Source organism: Aphelocoma coerulescens, chromosome 15 (genome assembly GCF_041296385.1).
Source record: "Aphelocoma coerulescens isolate FSJ_1873_10779 chromosome 15, UR_Acoe_1.0, whole genome shotgun sequence".
Classification (NCBI taxonomy): Eukaryota; Metazoa; Chordata; class Aves; order Passeriformes; family Corvidae; genus Aphelocoma; species Aphelocoma coerulescens.
This window is the reverse complement of record NC_091029.1, coordinates 9211470-9231479: the sequence shown is the minus strand read 5'-3', so window position 1 is coordinate 9231479 and position 20010 is coordinate 9211470. Positions and strand designations below refer to the sequence as shown.

The following is a 20010-nucleotide window of genomic DNA, read 5'->3' as shown; positions in this document are numbered from 1 at the left end:
TCAGCCACCTTCCCCAAAACCCATTGCTCCAAGATTCCCAGCTTTCAGTAATGTATTACTAATGCCTGCATACATTTATTTTGCTTTGCAAAACAATAGGCCAGAGCTGGAACCATTCCTGCTGAAGGAAAAGCAACCCTTGGAGAGTTGTTGCAGGCCACAGCTACATGGCAGCTTTAAGCCTTCTGCCAAGGCAGCTAAAAATACCATGGCATGTGTCAAATACAGACTTCTGGCTTGCAGTGACAGTAGCTGGCTTCAGGACATTTATATTAGACATCAGACATTTCAGTCTGCATTAACACCAATTGAACACTGAATAATACCTGCTGTTACCTCTGGTACAGAATGTTGGAGGGAAACAACATAGGCAAGAAAAGGATAGGGCACAAGACTGTAACAGTGAAAACTCCTTTTAACATTTATGTCCATCCCTAATCATAAAATATCCTGAGTTGACCCACAAGGATCAAGTCCAATTCCTGAGCCCAGTAGTCTTTATTAGACAGAGTTTTAAAAATATATGTAATATTTATTTAAAAGTTGGAGTCACTGCAGCCTAGAGCAGCTCTTCAAACACATTTCTGCTACAGGCACTGCACAGGTGTTTATGCATTTGCAGAATCATTATCCCAGCACAGAAGTGAGGGCCCAGCCCTCACCACTGGAGAACAGCAGTTCCATCAGACCATGCTCAGGAGCCAGTGGTAATTCTAGATTAGCCAGCAGGATACGATGCAAAGTCCTCTTAAAGACAACCTGTATCTCAAAATTTATCTTTTTATTTTTAAACCAGTAACTGAACTCTGTTCACAGTGTCCTTGAAAGAGGAATAAGGCCTGTAACAGCTGACTTCAGATATGATAAGGTTGAGGAAGCAATCATTCAGGGACCACAACTCAGCATTGCTGTGCTGGGGAACAGTCCACGTCCTGTCCCACTCAGCAGCTTCAGTGCCACATCAGCCATCTCAGCTTCCATTCCTTCAGGCTCGTTTCTGCGCTCGCTCGTTCTGTTCAAAATTAAAGTTGAGAAGGTGACTGAAGATGCCCCTGTCTCAGAGTCACACAGAAGGGACTTCAGGGAGGAATAGGACAATTTGATAATCCTTTCTGCCCCGGTTCTCAAACATTCCTAATCTACACTCAAAATCATTTTTCAAGGGCAGGTATTTATGAGGTGTTCTCAAATAAGAGAGCAGAACACTTGCCCAAATCATGCAGCACAGTCTATTAAGGATCCCTAGTCCACCCATCTGGCAAGGTAAATGATATCCTGCTTTTGTCTCAAAGCTCTCAACTTCACACTGGTGTATAAAACAAGGCCTGCAGATAATTCTTTCCTGGCTTGAGATACCCAACTTTTAGTCAGCATAGATGTACATTACAGTCTTAAACTCTGGAATGACAAAAGGTTTAATCTCTGCATTTTGCTTGCAGTCCTCTGGGTAGCTGTCAAAATCCCAGCTACAGAGGTTAAAGAGAAGGACAGAATAGAAAAAACCCAGCAAAAATCAGAATTATTTTGGTTGAAAAAGACCCTTAAGACCACTGACTCCAACCCTTTACCTGGCACTGCCAAACCTACCACTAAACCATGTCCCCAAGTGCCACATCTACACGTCTTTTAAACCCCTCCAGGAATGCTGCCTAACTTTGATAGAAAACCTCTCTCCCCTCCCCACCCTTTCTGAGTATTCCATAAGGATGCAGCCACAAATGTTGCCTTCACACTGAGATGGTACTGTCTCAGACAAAGGAAAGGATCCCGGACACTAATACTTGTGCTAAGCAGGTATTGCAATGAACTGTGCAAGTTGCAGTTTGATTTTTTTTATTTTCTTCCTCATTTCAATTACCTTGACTGTCTTCTCAAGCTTACACAGAGCTCCCTCATATTGCTGCACCAATGGCTTCAATGAGTTGCCCTTCACTGGGTGTTTCTTTATATCTTGGATGCCAGCATCCCTCAACATCCGCAGAAACCGCCGTTCCTGCACAACAAAACAGACACTGCAGATGAGACACCCCACTGCCTATCAGCTAGAAAATGAGCACATTTTGGAACATGCTGCTTAGTCAGGAAATAATTGAAATTTCCAGGTGCTAAGGTCAGCTGACTGGAAAAGGTGGGAAGTAGCATGAACTTAACATTCCTTATGCCCCTGCATACATCCTTATCAAATGAATCCCCTGCCAGACATACCTGAATTCTAAGGACCAAGCTGAAAGCAACACCTGCTTCTCCTGCACGAGCTGTTCTTCCAACCCTGAAAACAGAGAAAGTAGCTTCAAGTCAGTTTAGCCCCATAGTCACTGCCATTTATCAGCTCCAAGATTCTGATGCTGAAATTCTCCAGTTTTAAGGAAGTCTGATTCCAAGCAATGCTATGGGCTTAATTTTTGTTAGAAAGCTATTTGCCTATTAAAGTAAAAAGAAAAGCTAAAAGCACTTTTAAGTGCATGTCACCTCTGCTAAATATTTCAAAGCAAACCTAGCTCAGACACCTTCCTTTTGTTCCTGTTGTCTTACCGGTGAATGTACGTCCTGATGAACTGTGGTGCATCATAGTTTATCACATAATTCACTCCTTTAACATCAATCCCTCGGGCTGTGGCATCTGTGCTGATTAACCTGGTTGTAAGTGTATATATAGTCATTTTCATGTAACATCTCAGGCACTACACACACAAGTAAAACACAAGTGAACACAGCACAAACTCTTGCTAATCTTGGTTCGAACTGGACAGTCAGCCTCTGCCTCTAAGCCTGGCAGCAGCACTGCTAAGTCACTCCATACTGCCACTGGCCTTATTAGCTGCCCACAGACCTCCAAGCATCACTGCAGGCCTGTCACCCTTTGCTGAGCACGAAAAGTTACTGTGTTTCCAGGTTCTCCAAGCATGTCAGACAGCTGCCAGCACACTGGAGGTTACAAACTTCTAAGGTATCTCAACATTCCATAAAAGCACGGAACACAGATGGTGAGGTGAGAAATACCAGTAGTCAAGGAGAAATTTATACACCAGGTTTGGATAAAAAGAACATCCAGAAAAAAAGTATTTACCTTCTCCTCAGAGACATTCCACAGACACAATCTCATACAGCTACCAAAACCACAATGCAAATCAAACATGTATAGAAGTAGACATCTACGCCAGTCTGAGCAGGGATTGCTTTGGTAGGAAGCTCTAACACTATATATAGTTTTAGCACCAACATCCATTTCCTCTCTACAAATACCAGACGCCCAGCACAAACATTAAACTCCATATTTGCAAACCTGTGTGTTCTGAGCAACTCTATGAACAAGCATTTGTATTTACTGCTTGTTATAAAACAACACATAGAGCCAGCAACTTATATCAGCAACTTGTCCATCAAATAAGTTTCAACCTACTACACACTGGAAAGAGCCCATGCTGGAAAACATATAGAAAAGTAGTTTAAGATGCTCACAGTTGTATTTTTCCTTGTTCAAACTCCTTCATGGTTCTCTGTCTCTCATTTGGAGGTAACCGAGAAGAAAACTCTGCCACTGTAACTCCACCGAAGGCTTGAACCAGCAGGAACAACCTGCAGGTAAATGGAGAGAAACTGTCACTTCCTTACCTCTGTAACATCCCTTGACAGATACCTAGGATAATGATCTCATTAATGTTTACCTGTGAGAGGCTTCCCTGGAGTTGGTAAAGCACAACACGCGGGTGAATTTCATTTTCAGCATGAAATACAAGAGGAGCAAAGGCTTGGAATTCAGGTCACAAGGCACGTAACATTGCTGCAGTCAACAGGGAAGGAGTTCAGAGAGAAAAGTTATTTCTTGCTAAGACTATCTTCCCTGAAATCCACTACCTGTCCATGACTTACACAGGCTTGGATGTTTTACAACTGACTAACAGCAGCAAAACCAGAGCCCATAATGCCACCCCTTTAAGAATAAACAGGCCAGCAGGATACAACAGAAGTGGAGACAGGAGACCTGAGTTGTTCTAATGCCCTTACTTCTCCATGGCAAGTAACAACATGCATTGCCTTCCTGTCTACAGGTTGGCACGTACATACATGTCTTGAAATGAATGTTAGATGTATGGACAATTGATAGGTGCTACTATGTTATTATGACTTCATATTTCCAATCCCCGTTGCTGTTTAACTCAATTCCACATGAAGAGGGATTAATTTAAAAAATAATCCAGTCTTAACCAAATGAACATTAAGTAATGAGAAAATAAATGCGCAAAGGTAGAGCTCTCTGGGTCACATATACTCCCAAAGCCACTTCTGGCAAGGAAACACAGGGAAGACATACTTGTTTTAGGGTAAAACCACAACTAGATAGTCCAGAATTAAACAAATCTTCAAGTATAACTCACTCAAAAGAATTAACATCATACCGATAGCCCCTCAGGGAGTGTGTATTTATCATTAGTATCTCGTTCAGTTTCTGTTCCACCTCTATTCTTCTCAGAATACACAGATGTGAAGAGGCGAGGCTGGAATAAATCCAGCTGCTGCAATTTCTCTGGGTCCTGGGTCAGTGTGGCTGAAAATAGCAGTTTCTGTAAGGGTATCTGAGGAGAGCAGGAACTGAAAGAAACAGCACACAGAAACTGGGCTTTGAGGATGGGGCAAAGGAATTTCACCCTAAGTGCCTTCAGATAATATAAGGGAAGCAATGAATGCTCTTTGATGCTATTTTCCTGCTCTGGGCTTTTCCTATAGGCTCTTTTCCACCCCTGTTTTATGGTGGAGTTCACAGACAGAACTGTTGAGCATTCTCAGTCAAGTGCACAACCCCAATCCATTATTCCTGCACAAGTCCCTGCACCCTGATTACCCCGTCCTCATTCTAGTCATGTCCTTCCTTGGCCATTCATCTCAGTTTCTGACACAGCTCTACCATTGCTGTACAAAATCAGCAGCTGCAGATTGTTAATTGCATGTGTTTTCCTCCAAATCCATTATTCAGCTTTGCCAAAGGGCATTACTATAGTTACTGTGCAAATGGGTCACAGATTTGCAATATTTGTGCATTCTTTTGATGCTCCTTTAGTCTAAATAAGGAAAGCCTGCAGAATACAATACTGAGTCTGAAGGACATCCTCTGGCATCAGCTGTTCACTGCCTTATTTTGGTAGACATTCCTCATGGGAATCAAGCTTTGAGAGTCTGTCTGGGAGCGTACAGTGGAGAAGGGCAGCGACATCCAGGTGCTGGTGTCCATACCATCAGTTCAAAGAAATGCACTCTGCAACTTACCTGGCTGCTGTTATAGGCCCTGGTTTGGTCCTCTGAAAAAGCATGTTGGAGCCAGAGTCATTTTCTATTTGGAATGCAGCTTTGACAATTTGGTTCAGACAGTTCTGGTGCATGTCATCAATCATACGGTCAGCTTCATCTACGATCTGAATTCACAAGGATGAAAACCACCACTTGTTAAATACTGGGAGCTTTTATTTTCCTTTGTATCTGCAACCAGTGAGCCACAAGGTAAAATAATGGAAGGTTCTAGACAAGAGAATTGCTTTCTTTGCCCATCCTTACTCCGAGTTTGCAAGAGCCTAAGAGAGAAGAGGAAGTGGGTGGATGCTTGGGTGTCACGAGTTGGAATAAAACATCTCATCTTGTGACTGCTGCCTCCACAATCTGGAGCGTAGACAAGCCCACACAACAGTTCCAACAGAGATGTATTTATGTTCCACACAGGAAGAAAGCAGGAATTACTGCTGTAGCTGACACTGCACTCAGATGGAAGACCTGTGGATGTGACTCACCAGGAAGCGGAGCTGTGTCAGGCTGAAGCCCGGGGTCTGGTTAATGTGATCTGTGAGCCTCCCTGGTGTGGCCACAACAATGTCAGCCAGGCTGCAGTAGCCTGTCACTCTGAAAGGACAAGCAGCCCACCAGTAAGTACCCTCTTCACCATAAAGCCTGTAGCAGAGACCTTAAGGAGCAGACCTTAAGGTTTTCCTACCACTCAGTTAACTGAGAAATAGCAAAATTCACATATGGACTTGACACTGGACAGCATGCAGGGGCAGTGGTGGACACCAAACACCAGTCTCCACTGTGCTGCCTCATTTTAGACAGGAAGTGTCATTCTTCACTGCTCTTAAAAAAAGTTTAATTGCAGCAAAATCCCACAGTCACATGTACCTGTGGATATAAGGTAAACATTCACATTCTGAATATCTGCTGATTAAGAACCCCAAAAATCTAGTAAAACATTACAATCACAAAACGGGGGTAGTAACAGGCACTATGACAAAGACAGAACCCCCAGAGTCCAGCATATAAATCCACTATCCAAAATCACGATAGCATGATGGTGTGCTACAACAGACTATATTTTAAGCCCTGCTTAATGACAGTAATTAGCTTGCAATCTCTATAAACCTTCTCAAAATACCTTTTAACCTACTTTTTCTGGACAAGCATCTCCTGCTCCTTTGCAAAAGATTTCTGGCCAGTAATCAACACGACCTTCAGACCTGTCCCATCAGTGTAAACGTTGAACACTTTACTCACCTGCAAAGAGATGAGCTTTGTCAGCTGCCACAGAATCAGCTGCAGTAAATACTTTGTATTACATGAACAGCATCAAACCCACTGGCAGGTCTTCAGCCTGCTCCACAGAACAGCCAAAGTACTGGCTGCACCAGCCTGTCCCTCAGCCCAGCTCTGCTCAGAGATGGTGAAGAGCCACATACCTGTTGTGCCAGTTCTTTGGTGGGCAGAACAACCAGAGCTCGTACATGGCAAACCACTCGATCTAACAGAACCTGCCAAAATGAAGGCCAAATGAGTCCCTGAAAACCAGAAAACGGGGTTCTTGTACCTAACTTAGCAAGAAGAGATGGGCTTGACACATTCTCACAGTTTTATGTTTCCATTTTTCTCCCTCCACCCTCCCAAGTCCTCATGCTGTGCCTACTGTCTGAGAAAAGGAGTGGGATGGTGACAAGAAGCTCCCTCAGACAGCTCTGAGCTGCAAATCTGCCACCTTATGTCCACAAATTCCTTGACTTTTTAAGCTACTTTTAAGTTCAGGTTTTGCTTGAACAAAAGCAACCCCAGCATTTCCCCTACAGATACTTCCCTGAGGATAAACTCACCTGTACAATGGGTATGACAAAAGACAGGGTCTTCCCACTGCCTGTGGGTGCTGAGACACAGATGTCCTTGGGGCGGTATCCCCCCCGCCCCATCAGATAGCCATTGGAGGCACTCTGGAGAATGGCAGGAATCACCTCTGCCTGGACTGAGCAAAACCAGAAATAAACACAAACCAGATGGTTAATGAACTCACTAGTAACTGAAAATGTTATACAAAAGCATTTTTTAAATGAGAAAATGTGTACTGGCTTCCCAACATAACCCTGATAGGCCTCTGACACAGCCTAAGCCTCCAGGCTCAGCTGAAAGTCACCCTCTGTCCTTATCCTTGCATCCATCTGTCCCTTCTACTTATTTAAAAGCCGACATTTATTGCACTCATTTGCAAAACTGGCAAAATAATGGAAAACAAACAGATTTTTTTGTTTGTTTGTATGTTTTTCTGGTGCTTTAATGAGCTGAATGAGTTCCCAGATCTGATCAGCAGCAGAGATAGTGGAAAGTAAGGAGCTAAAACAGAAGCTTGGCATAAGGAGGAAAAATGTGAGGACACAAGTAAGACTTCCCTCTTTGGGCAGCTCTGAGCCATTACTCCAAGCTGTATTTCTGAGTAGATAACAGACTTTCACTCAGCCTAGAAAAAGCTTTGAGAAAGAAGGGTTAAATCTGGTACCATCACTTTCGAGCATTAAATTTTGTCCTGTATTTTACTTCCCTGACAACATAAAATATACAGCACCAGAGCACAGAAATTCTTTTAGAAAGAAACAAAAGCACTATCAAGGTACCTGGAAAAAAGGACTCTATTCCATTCATTTGCAGCTTTTTCAGCAGCCGGGGATGGATTCCTGGGACATCTCTGATTGGACACAGATTATCTTTGATGCGTTTCTGCACTCGTTTGGGTTGAGCAAGCCACTGTGGTAAGAAGGGCTGAACCTGAGGTGAGGAAAAGGAGAATATGGCAATACCATATGTAAAATAAACTTGTAAGAAGCATGTTTTCTCAACCATCATCAAAACTCAGTCAAGCTAGTTACCTTTTGCACTGGCTTTGCATCGTAGTCTCCAAGAATCATCATACTGGAGGGTGGGCAATTTGCCTCTTCCCCTGAGGCTGCTAAGGGCAGCTCCTCCTTTGTACTTTGATTTTCTTCAACTTTTTCACTGTTCTCTTTCTTTCCTGTTTCATCTCCTTGTGTTTCCTCATCAGTCTTCTTCCTTTTATTAGACTTGTTTTTAAAGTTGTTTCTGTTTTCTAGTTCTTTGTCTTCTTCAGAATCTGGAACTTGGGTAACAACAATACAAAGATAAGATCAGAACATGCCACAGAAAAGGGACATAGGCAATATTACAACACAGGACTTAAGCAACATCTTGCAAGCTCTTTTTTCCTAAATCCAAGTGCAAAAGTCAAACATTTCTTTTTTGGTATAGATGCAACAAGACTGAGGTGATATGACATGCTTCCCCCCTCCCCTTACACCAAACTGATCCTCAGAGTTTGCAATACAGGGCCTTCCCTTAAAAAAAAGAAATTGGAAACATGAAGGAAATGAAAACAAAATCAGGTAAACTAAGCAACGTACTCGATGAGCAGCTTGTGTCTGCTTTCTGTGGAAACTGTCAACCGCAATGAACTGAAATCCTACAACCTCATTTTATCCTTACCTGCTTCAGCCTTCTCTCGTTGCACTTTCGATTTTCTTCTATTTGCTTTCTTCTTCGTGGGGCTGCTGCCATCTGCTGCCTCCTCAGTACCAGCCCTTTCTTCGGAAGAGCTACGGAGGCGTTGTTTTGTCTCTAGCTTCTTCTGTCCTTGAGCACTGGGCTGCTCTTCACTCTCCCTCTTCCTCTTTGCTTTTCCTTCGCCGGGCTCACTCCTGGGGCTCAGCCCCGCGCTCCCTGGGCCTTCCCTTCCCTGGGGCTGCGCCTCTCGCTGCTTCTTCAGCTGCCGGGCCCTCGCCTGCTGCTGCAGCCGCTCCAGCAGGACCCGCGCCCGGTCCTCCGCCTCAGCCTCCTCCGCCTGCTCGTCCTCCCCGCCATACCTGGAACAGCCCAGACAAACCTCCTCAGGCACGAGCCGCCCGCCCGCACACCGGACAGACACCCCCGGCCTGAGCCCGGGGTTAAGGCAGCGCCCGGGTCAGGGCCCGGGCCCGGGACTGGGAGCAGGCGCGGAGCAGGAGCAGGGAGCGGGGCCGCGGTACCTGTTGATGCAGAACAGCGCCATGACCACGCCGCGCCACCCTGGCGCACCGAGATGACGTCATCACGCCCCGCCAGGCCACGGCGGAAGGCTCCAGAAGGCGCGGGGTGGGCGCCCCCTGCCGGCCCAGCGGGGAGCCTGGAGGGAGGGCGGGAAAGCGCTGAGGGGACGGGCGGGAGCCCCCAGCCCAGGGGAGCCTCAGTGCGGGACAGGGCGGGAAAGAGCACGGCACCAGTGTGGGACAGGCTGGCACGGCACGGCACCAGTGCGGGATAGAGCACAGCATCAGTGCCGGGACACGCTGGGAGAGGGCACAGCATCAGTGTGGGATGGGCTGGCAGAGCACACTGAAGCCCCTGCAGAGCTTCCACAGCACTGAGGGCCATCGCCATTGCCTGGAGCAGGCAGTGTAAGCAATGTGGATGACAGCATTTCCCCTCAGCAAGCAAAAGCACTCCTTCCTTGCTTGTTTGGCCACACACAGGTGGCACAGGGGAAAGATGCCCTGAAGCAGCAGGCACAAGGCTAGTCCAAGGACTGCTTCCACTGTGGCAATGGCAGACACAATCCAAAACCAAACCTCAGAGCAACAAGCAGCCTGGAACACACCTAGAGCCTCTGGGACACAGCAAAGTAAAAATCAGTGGAGTGCTGTCAGGAACCAGCCCCAGGCACCACCACCATAGCATGAAACGCCGTGTCTATGAAACACGGGCAAACCCAAAATATTCCTTTTGTTTGCTTTAGGATCAGAGTGAAACAGACATGTTAGCAATTGCCCAACTCCACCCCCAACCTGCCAAAGCCTACACCACACAGCTTAATTCTAAATCTTTATTTGTTTTCTACACAGAGAAAACAGAGGAATGTTGAAGCAGCAATATTTAAACACACTAGCAAGGAGCCATCAATCTGTGAGAGTGCACAAAGTGCAACACGGGGCCGTTTGTGCTGTGGTCTCTGCTACAGGGCAGGGTGAGGGGAGGTCCAGGAACAGCCTCTTCAGACAGACGGGAGAGCTCTACGCAAAGGTGGAGCCATTCCAGCCCACATTGGCAGCATTCATGTCGAAGTAATTGATGTAGACCCTGCAGAAGAGGTAAAGGAGGAGATAACAATGACCTTATTAACTGATTTATGTAAGTCATGACAACACAACAGGGGACAGTGCTTCCATTCTTCTGCTTGAAAAAACATCAAGCTTCATCTTTACCAAAAATCTGGTGGAGCCTCCAAACAGTCAATATTTCTCAGTCCTCAAAATTGTACTTTTCTTCTGCAGTCAGGAACTGTCCAGATACCAGACAGCTTTTGTTTAGCAGCCTGTCAAGAACTTCTGGAGATTAATCCCTTTTGTTTCTGAGCGCTGCAGTCCCTCACATGTGTCACACAGACTGGCAGCCTTGAAGAGTTAAGCAGGCCCTCAGGCCTGGCTCTGCAAGTCTCCCTTCCAACCCTCATGGCACCAGGTTCTTCCCATCCTTCATGGCTGGCACACAAACCCTCTCCTGAGGCTTCGCAGCCTGCAAGGGAGCTGTTCACAGCCTGCTGGCTTCTACTTTTGTCTCTCAGCTCCAGCCTGTTACTGGTCTTTCCTTGTGTTTTCAGCCTTGCTTCACCAGAGGAAAAGACATCACACCCCAGAGGCAAAAGACACACTGGGCAACTTGTCAGTGCTCCGGTGTTTTTCTATACTCTCAGAGCAGAAAGCTATTGAACAGAGGACTCTCCAGGGAAAGAGGCAGGCACCAAACTCTTATGTGGACATAAAAATGCTACAAGCAATCACTTGGTATTTTCCAAAACACATGGAGTTATTCCTGGCTTTTTGTATTTTTAAATAAACTTCCCAAAGCAGTTTCAGAAAGCCAGATAAATATGGTTACACTGTGTCCCAGCCTTACCTGTCTGCAGATACATGCAAGTGCTTCGAGATCAGATCACACAGCATCTTGGTGTAAGTCTTGTTCTGCTGCCCTCCTATTTTGCCGATACTGTAGAGGCTGCAGAGTGCGCAGGGATCGGTGGAGCCCCCAAAGGACATCATCTGGTCAGGTATGATGTGCACAGCTATGTACTGCGGGAGGGAAACACTCAGTTACACGCTATCTGAACTGCACTCTCCTGACGTAAATTTGCTCTGGGTACCAGCTCTAAACAGGGCAGTTTTGTACTGGGGTCAGGCAGCTCTTCAGTGCTGCCCTCTGCGCACTTCCTAGACCCAGGGGAGGCTCAGGCCCTCCAGCCCCCACGGGGGGCACGGCCCTGGGGGCCGCGGGGCCCTCGGCCCGGCTCTCAGCTTTAGGAACGCGGTTGTGTGTGCACAAAGCCGCCGGCAACACGGGCACTCCTGCCCGCCACAGCCTCGCCACCGCACGGGGCGGAGCGAGATAAAGGCCCAAAAACCGTGTCTGCGTGCCAGAGCTCACATCCCCAAATCACGGACCGAGACGGCGGGCCTGACGGAGAGCCCGGCAGCGATTCGGTCTTATCGGGCTCCGGCTCCTGAGGCTGCTGCGGTGCGGCCCAAGAGGGGCCGTGTCGGATGGCTGAACCACCAGGAGCCGCCCGGAGCGCTCGGTCTATCCGGGCCTCTGCCCGGGTGAGTCCGTGCCACTGCGCGGCTCCGCTGCTCGAATCCCGACCGCCAGCACAGGCGCAGCACAATCCCCGGCTACGTGAGCGCCGCGCTCCTGCAGGCCCGGCTGCTGCTCCAGGCAGGGGCCGGGCATCGGGAGACTCTGCGCCGCGAGGTGGAACGGGCGCAAGCTCCTTCCCCCGAAGCAGCGGGGCCCCCGCCGCGTTGTGCCGCAGCTGCTCCCCTCGGCGGCCGCCGCCCGCCCGCCTCAGGGGGCGAGGGAGCGGAGATGCCCCAGGCCCGCCCCGCCAGCGCCTCCCCTCCCGCCGGGCCCGCCGAGCCTCCGCCGCGCACGTGTTCGCCCCGCTCCCGGCGCGGGGCGGCCCCGCCACCCGCCCTCACCTGCGCGGGCTTGCCAGTGGCCTTGGCCAGCTGCTGGGTGAGGTCGCCCAACAGGCTGTCGGCCACGGCGTCCTTGCAGACATTGGTGTAGATAGTGAACATGGGCATGGTGGCGGCGGCGGGGACGGCAGGGCCAGCGATGAGACCTTAAGCGAGCGGCGGGACCAGCACAGTGGAGCAACGCAGGCGTCGGCAGCGCTTTTAGTGCGCGGGGCCGCACAGGACGTAAAGCGGCCCCGCCCGGCGGGGAGGGGAGGGAGCGGGGCGGGGACACACGCACGCACACCAGTGCCCTGGTTTGCAGTCTCCGCTGCGGCGTGTAGCTCCCTCCCGCAGCAGGCTCTCGGCCAGCGGTCTACGCCGCTCCGCCGTTATTCTGGCTTTGCTGCTGCCACTGAACATTTTTTTAGGGTTTGTTGCAGGCTCCTTCCTGGAGCGGAGTCCGGGCACGCTGGGCAGCTCATAAATAACCTGATATCAGCGTATGTGATACGACCGCTGTAGCACTCCCACTGGCTTCTGCAGGATCAGGGCCAGAGAGGGATATAAGCCTTAGCTTGGCAGTTGCAAAAAGGGATCCTGGCCCTGGCTCCGGGATTTTTTTCTTTTGCAAAATAAAGTAACATTTGTACCGATTTTGCTTTAATTGTGTGCACAGCTTTGCCTCGGTGTAAGCAGAAACGTCTGCCTTGCTGGCATATTCATTACTCTCTAACGTATTTCAGTCAAATTAAAAATTACCTATTGCTCCTCAGCATCCCCATTTTCGCATAATATTTTTCTACTGGAAAAAGGCAGAAGTGATTTTTGTTTTGCTTAGGAATGAACTGGTGCGTGCCTATTCGGAGGTTAGAGGCAGCAGAGCCGAGCCATGTGCTGGGCTGTGTGATGTGATGCACGTAGGCCGCCAGGGCGCAGCTCCCCACCCCAGACTCTTGCCTGCCCCGACGGCGGCAGCGCTGCTCTGCTGCACGAAATGACTCACAGGAGGCTAAAGAGGATCAGGCCCGGAGCCCTCTCCACCCAGACGTTTCAAACACAGGAATCATGCACTGCTGCTGCTAGAGAGCTTGACCATACGTACACGTTACACATGTGAGCACACATAGCCCTGAATGAGGAGTAAGGGATGGTGTTACATGGGAATGCTTTGGAGTGACACAGGTTATAATGCTGGGAACTGGAGCACTTCCTTTTTTAGTGATTAACGGTGCTTAAGAACAGCAGGTAAGAACTGATTAAGTTTCCTCCCTTTGATATCCTCAGCTTCCTGCCATTGCATAGTCCCACGTATTCCTCTCACCTACTTGCCTCCCAGATTTGTTGCATGGAGGTAGGGTGGGAATTTTACCTCTGCAGGGAGAAAATCTTGAGAGCAATGTCACCACTGGTGTGCTTGCTCTGTGGCCTGCTAGGCCCAGAGTGGCAGCCCCTGGCTGTGCTGCCACACAATGGAGAGACATCTGCAATTTCATTCTCTTTTGCTTACTTAACCAAAAAAAAGCTTTCACCAAAGCAGCTTCCATTTGTTATCCCAACAAAGCATTTTTGTAGGTTGAGGTGCAGGTCTGTATTTAAAGGCTTTGGCTGCAAAGCAAAGCTGTGGTAGGGACAAAATGCAATGTTTACAATAGAGTTCAGAATAGGGGTGTGATAAGGTTTGCTCTTCCAGAAGAGTCACAATACACTTAACTGTAGAATTTCAGGAAACATCTCTACTCAATCTTTTATTTCACTTTGGAAGCAAATGATCTTATCTAACCAAGGGCTTAAATAATAAATATTTATATGCAAATCTTCCTTTCATAATTAATTCACCATTTCAGTCCCTAGGAATGGCTTACTCTGGCTTGCTGTGCCTCTGCCTCATTCTGAGCTGTGCTCTAATCTTCACTGTCACTACAAATTGCTCAATGGATGAAAAGGGGAGGGCACAACAGCGAACAGTGGTTTTTTCCACTCACTCCCTCTGCTTATGCCGAGCCCTGGGACACAGCACAAGTTTTTCTGCTAATCAGTTAGATATCCCTGTAGTGTTAGGCCTAAAGAGGACCTGGACTGCAATCCATCCCTTTTAAATAAGAGGTAATCATATCTTTCCTCCTTTGAGATGGAGGTCCACGTGCAACATTTATAGCCACATCTATTGAATTAAATAGATCTTGAAACCAGGTCAAGATAGTTCTCTTGAAATTTGACTCTTGAGCATGGACAGGGCAAAGGCAAATGGAATGTTCATCTTCACATGTGACTAAACTTTTTTTGAAAGAGAAGCTTCTGTTAGCAGTATTTTGAAAAGGCACCCTCCATCTCAACTGCAGGTCTTCCCAGAGTAACAGGAAGGTCTCAGTCATAAGGTTTCTGCTGTATTTTTACTTTTATTTCAGCAGCAGGCAAGATGTTAAACAGCAGTGGGTAGCAGCAACTGAGGTACCAATGCCTTTTGCATTTGGCAGATACCAGAAGGTGACTAGAACTGCCATTCTGAAACCACGGCGAGCGTTCAGGAATAAGCTGTTACCACCCCAGGGCACCTCAAGCAAAGGTGGTGTTATTCCAGCCTACATTGCCAGGACTGATGTCAAAGAAGCTGATGTAGATCCTGGAAGGGAAGACAGGCACCGTCAGCTGCTGAGAGCAGAGTGCTGCAGTCTGGTCAGGGTGCTCCTGCAACAGGACACAGCCATGCTGCAGACTCTCCCCTAGGACTTTTTACTTCTCAGGCCTTACACTCCCTTCCTCCTGCACCTTTTAGTGCCTCACCTACTTGCATTCTGGAGTTCCTAGTGTTTTTCTACTTCTTGGTTTAAGAAGCTGTCAGGATACTGTACTTTATTTACAGTCATTTCTGGAGCAGAATGACATACCTTCAGGGAAAGGACTAGAAGGGCTTTTATGTAAGTGGAAGCTCTTGGAATACACTTCCACTTGTACCCTATGGGCAGTAGGGAACTGTTGGTACATGTGACTCGAGTTATCAATATAATAACACTGAGTTATTGTGTCTGTACCTGGTCTTTTGCACATGATATCTCTGGCACATGCAGTGCCTGAACCTACATCATTTTAACCAAGGAATTCTGCAGCTTCTGGACATCAGCATTGCAGGTCATGCAATTGCTCCTCTCTTCTCTTTAGCTGGGGAGTTGCTCAGTTGACTTGGCATTTAGCCTCTTCAATCAGCACATTAATAAGAGAGCACCAAAGGACCAGCCTGGGATAAATAGTTTTAACAGTCTGTGGAAAGTCAAGTCAGAAAAATTGCTGTATGACCTCACCTGTCAGATGGTATTTTCAGCTGGTTGTTTAGCAGGTCACAAAGCAATTTGGAGTAGACCTTGTTCTCCTGCTCCCCTATCTTTCCCATGCTGTAGAGAAAGCACATAGCACAAGGATCTGTGGAGCCACCAAAGGACATCACCTGATCAGGAGAGATCTGTATTGCTACATACTGTTGGAAGAAGAAAATGAATGTTATTTTCTTTGCCACTTTAAGAAAAGTTTTGAAAATCCAGGAAGGTATTTATGTACCTAAACTGCACTGAAAATAGATGCATGATTTTCATATGCAAGTCTTTCATTTGTTGACATCTTACTGTCTAGATTTGCATTCTACTCCAAGATATTCACTGCCGTGTCAAAGGCCATAGTGCTTTGGCTTCCCAGTCCAGATGCTCCAGGAGCTCAGTGACCTATAATATCTGCAGCACCTCCTCCATGCCACCAGGCTCTCCCTGCCTGTGTGGAAGGTCAGGGGCGAGGGGAGTGTGCAATTGCATTGCTGCCACATTGCATTCCAGAGAGATTTTGCACCTCACTGGCTCCTGCTGCAGTCTTCACTGCTGAGGTAAATGTGAACTGACACAACAGAGGTTTAAATCAACATCCCCGTCATTAAACAAAATACGGCCTAATCCTACTTTTGTTCTTGATATCAGGAAAAATAGGAGAAAGTATCTATGTTAATATTAATGACTAGCCTGCGATTTTCCCTGCTGCTAATACACAGTGTCAGGTCCACACACTGGGGAATCTAGGGATCAGTTCCTTTGGCATTCATCTGGCTTCTGTGCTGCTCTTACCCACGTTTATTAGCAGCGCATCATTGAAACTCGGCAGCAATCAACCCTCTGGATAAAACAAGCTAGCCTGAGTACCAGGAGTTGTCTGGGTAATTAGTCTTGGCCATCATTTACAGTTTGTTTGCGTGTAAGGTGCATCAGACCACAGCAGTACAGAATAAGCCAAGGAGATCCTGCTGAGGTCCCACTTGCTTGGCCCTGTTCTCCCCTGTCTGGACACCATGTGCTCTCGACTTTATGCCAAATGTAGGTACATCCATGCCTTTAACATCTACCCAGGAAGTAGGTTATCGTGATTAAAAGAAAAATCAAGTTGAAGAATTAATCAGCGTTATTTTCTTCTTAGAGCAGTTTGAAAATATTTGAAACAGTTCTTCCAGTAGGAAAAAACCCTATTTGATTGAAAATCAGTATTTTTCCCAAATGGTACAGTTTCCTGTGAGAGGAAAGCTCTGCATTCCAGCCCACCCTAATCCTTTCCTTCTTTCTGTGTTATAACTAAGAGACTCTCCCTTTCCTATTGCCTCCTTTGTCACGAAGAACTTGTATGTCCCCTTCAGAAAAATCTCTTTGTTATTCCCTGTATATTTCTAAGTCCCATTACATATCCCTTCCACACAGCTGCACAAACCTGTTCCAGCTGCATCCCAGCCCTGGCCTCTAGCTTTATATTCAGAAGCTGTTATGCAAGAACCACCAGCTGACACACCCCCCGCCCCCCCAACAGCAAGCACTTGTTTGCTAGACTGATAAAATTGTTGGCTTTTTTTAAAGAGGGATAGAACATATTAGTTTTACATAAGAATTTCATGTGTTCAGGTGTCCCAGTACATAGAGAAACGTTTGCTGGGAAGCCCTCAGAGTCCTTTCTGTAGGCACCAAAACTTCATTCTTTCTACGATTTCAAAGCATCACTCCCAAAGCAAGATAAACATTTTCTGAAAATGGGGTAGTTAATGTGCAGAAAGGGGGCTTAACCAAGCTGCTACAGATCTGTAGCCAAATCACTGAAGTTACTGCTGCTACAGCAACTGAGGTATAGCTCATGTTATGAAGTTTACAGCTCTCTAGAGAAGTTTTCTTTTGGTTTTTCATATTCAACAATCTTCAACTGATACAGTGACTAGTGACCAGTCAGTATTAAGAAAATAATAGCCCTATAAATCCTTATAAGACTCTTAATACCAGTATTTCAGTACGTTTCCTCAGTAGCGTACTGCTGTATGTTTTGGCAGGTAAAACCCCTCCAGTTTGGTAGTGAAACGAGCAGACAGCTTTTACTCTGGTATTTTGACTACAAATAGCATGATGCCACATAGATATTTTTGCCAGATGTCCAAGCAAGCTGAAAAAATAATTTTTTTACTTCAACTGTAACCACTAGGCTACAGGCAATTTGGTGGCAGATAACAGGCACTTATTCAACAGGACTCAGCAAGGCAGTTGAGGGTGAGGTTTGCTTTTCAGATTCTTGAGAGGTATTCACAGAGATACCTGTGGACACATACCACATGCATCCAGTGTCTTCACTTACACAGATAACTACATGGAATATCATCCTACACAAAGATAGTTTGAATAATTCAGTGTTTTGTGACCTCAATAAAACTAAGTTACAGCAAACAAGTATTTAATATTCTCCCAGAGAGAAGACCGCAAATACTGGTGAGTCATTAGGTATATTAGTTTATCGAGGCTATCACTCAGAAACAGCTCATTGCATAGGTACAGCTGACTAAAGAAGGAAAACATTTCAGCAAATGGACTTACCTGTGCTGGTTTGCCCAATGCTTTTGATAATTGTTGGGTGAGCTCCCCTGCAAAAGATTCTGGAACTTTATCCTTGCTTATATTTGCGTTAACAATTAATTTAGGCATCTTTGGATCACAAGCAGGTTTTTTTTCAGCTCACCCTGTGCACAGCCTTCTTTCTAACTCTCCACAAGCTGGCTCAGCCCACTGTGCTAGTAAACACCTCAGGAGCCTTTAAATAGTCAGTGATACCTTTGGCAGGTGCATTGAGAGGGGTGGGAGTGTCTCAGGAGAGGTGAGGCTGAATGTGCCATCTGCAGACTGCTAACACAGACTGCCAAGGCACTGTCTCCTGGGAGGGAACCTGGCTTTTGCACTCTGGAAACCAAAGCATCCAAAACGACACTTCATCTTTGGATACAGCCTGACCGTGAAACCAGTGAAAAAGCAAGTGTTTCAGAGACTGAGTGTAGGTCGTAATGCACCTCTTTATGCAAGTCTAATAATTACTTTTAAAAATTGGATGGATGATTCAGTTGTGAGGTCTGAAACTCTTTCTGTGGAACAGACCATAACAGAAAACCCCCAGTGACATGTTGTGCAGACCTTTCCTGAACCATGACTGTCATGACAAAAATGCCTAAAAATCAGGGTCTTGATTTTCCACTGTGGTGAGCACTGGATGCTGCATGCTCAGAGAAGGCTTGTTTTCAACTTGCTCCTTTGTTGTGCAAATAGTTCCATAACAGTCATAACTCCTGAGAGACAGGAAATCCACTGGCTTTCTGACATGAGCAGCTTTTATCCAGAGTGGAGGGAGTGTGTGGCAGAGCTGGGATCAGTTCTCACTGCTGCCTAGAAGGCCTTACATGAGAGAAGTGATTTAGAGGGGTCATATGGCATTTGGTAGGGGGTGTTCACAGCAAGATATGTGGGGAAAGCAGGCTGAAAATGCTAATGGGGGTAAAATAAAGGGTTTGAGGATGTCTCCATGTTAAAAGTGATGGGTGTCTTTATGCCCAGTAGTTTCTGAGTTAAGAGCTTTTGTACTGAGTCCATTTTCCCCAGGCAGCAGAAAAGAGGGAGAACTTTCTATAGCTTGCACTAAATGCTTGTATTGAATGGTGTAATTGAATCAAATGCTTTTAAATGGTGAAAACTTCTGTAGGAACATGCTGAAGCTGATTGTGTTCAAGGCCAGGTTGACTGGCCCTGAGCAACCTGACCTAATGGGTGGCATCCCTGCCCATGGCAGGGGGTTGGAACCAGATGATCTTTAAGTCACTTCCAACCCAATCCATTCTTTCATTGTGTGGTGTATGTTGATTTTAAGCCAGTTCCTTCACTGTAGCACCCTTGCTGTAAAAGGTCAGCAAATAAAAAGTCAGGAGATGAAATTACTGTGTCAGTGTTCATTTACAGCCCACGTTTGTGGATTGTGTTTCCTGTATGCATTCTGAAAATAATGAAAACCCTAAAAAAGACCAGAAATAAAATCTGGTTTACAAAAAGCCTTTTCAGGGTATGTTTCCTAAACCAAAGCATTAAAAACAAACCCAAGTGACACCTCCATCTTTAAGGAAAGAAACTGTAGTTTGTAATATTGTTTCTTTTTTTCTTCAGTCGTTGGAGGAAAGCAGGCGGCATGATCCAAAGTGTTTAATTACAAATCATACTATCCTTGTTATTGGTCACTTGGAAAAACTTAGACTATTTCCAATGAAATCCACAACCTATTTTTACTGGTGGGTACAATAATCAGTCGTTTTTCCCAACTTGCTTACATAACAAGAAAAACATTTCCAAAACAAACTCTTTCTTCTGTGAAAACATCTGATGTAATTCCCAGAAGCCAATGCACCAGGTTG

At 46.4% G+C, this 20010-nt stretch overlaps 3 protein-coding genes across 3 annotated transcripts; all 3 read right to left on the bottom strand.

The window, feature by feature from the left end:
• Positions 1–479: 479 nt before the first annotated feature.
• Positions 480–9367, bottom strand: DDX51 (DEAD-box helicase 51). Its single transcript, XM_069030876.1, has 16 exons — positions 9330–9367; positions 8791–9167; positions 8160–8407; positions 7908–8058; positions 7119–7264; positions 6714–6785; positions 6425–6531; positions 5778–5886; positions 5263–5408; positions 4398–4590; positions 3666–3781; positions 3460–3576; positions 2533–2634; positions 2206–2269; positions 1859–1993; positions 480–1012 (listed from the first exon to the last, which is right to left on the bottom strand). The coding sequence occupies exons 1-16, from the start codon at positions 9350–9352 to the stop codon at positions 986–988; spliced, it is 2133 nt and encodes a 710-aa protein (XP_068886977.1). The 5' UTR covers positions 9353–9367; the 3' UTR covers positions 480–985.
• A 781-nt stretch (positions 9368–10148) lies between these two features.
• On the bottom strand, positions 10149–12531 carry LOC138119355 (macrophage migration inhibitory factor). The gene is made up of 3 exons (XM_069031114.1): positions 12309–12531; positions 11233–11405; positions 10149–10416 (listed from the first exon to the last, which is right to left on the bottom strand). The coding sequence occupies exons 1-3, from the start codon at positions 12414–12416 to the stop codon at positions 10350–10352; spliced, it is 348 nt and encodes a 115-aa protein (XP_068887215.1). The 5' UTR covers positions 12417–12531; the 3' UTR covers positions 10149–10349.
• A 1651-nt stretch (positions 12532–14182) lies between these two features.
• LOC138119238 (macrophage migration inhibitory factor-like) lies at positions 14183–18335 on the bottom strand. The gene is made up of 3 exons (XM_069030867.1): positions 18161–18335; positions 15587–15759; positions 14183–14910 (listed from the first exon to the last, which is right to left on the bottom strand). The coding sequence occupies exons 1-3, from the start codon at positions 18266–18268 to the stop codon at positions 14844–14846; spliced, it is 348 nt and encodes a 115-aa protein (XP_068886968.1). The 5' UTR covers positions 18269–18335; the 3' UTR covers positions 14183–14843.
• Between the last annotated feature and the right edge of the window lie 1675 nt (positions 18336–20010).

Excerpts from the sequence above, each read along its gene's own strand:
- DDX51 (XM_069030876.1), bottom strand. The coding sequence starts at position 9,352 with ATGGCGCTGTTCTGCATCAACAG. Across the intron at positions 6,532-6,713 it reads CCAAAGAACTGGCACAACAG|GTGAGTAAAGTGTTCAACGT; the intron begins GTATGTGGCTCT and ends ATCTCTTTGCAG. Across the intron at positions 3,577-3,665 it reads TCCAGGGAAGCCTCTCACAG|GTTGTTCCTGCTGGTTCAAG; the intron begins GTAAACATTAAT and ends ATTTACCTGCAG.
- LOC138119355 (XM_069031114.1), bottom strand. The coding sequence starts at position 12,416 with ATGCCCATGTTCACTATCTACACCAATGTCTGCAAGGACGCCGTGGCC. Across the intron at positions 11,406-12,308 it reads CCACTGGCAAGCCCGCGCAG|TACATAGCTGTGCACATCAT; the intron begins GTGAGGGCGGGT and ends TCCCTCCCGCAG. Across the intron at positions 10,417-11,232 it reads TTGCATGTATCTGCAGACAG|GGTCTACATCAATTACTTCG; the intron begins GTAAGGCTGGGA and ends CCTCTTCTGCAG.
- LOC138119238 (XM_069030867.1), bottom strand. The coding sequence starts at position 18,268 with ATGCCTAAATTAATTGTTAACGCAAATATAAGCAAGGATAAAGTTCCA. Across the intron at positions 15,760-18,160 it reads CATTGGGCAAACCAGCACAG|TATGTAGCAATACAGATCTC; the intron begins GTAAGTCCATTT and ends TTCTTCCAACAG. Across the intron at positions 14,911-15,586 it reads CTGAAAATACCATCTGACAG|GATCTACATCAGCTTCTTTG; the intron begins GTGAGGTCATAC and ends CTTCCCTTCCAG.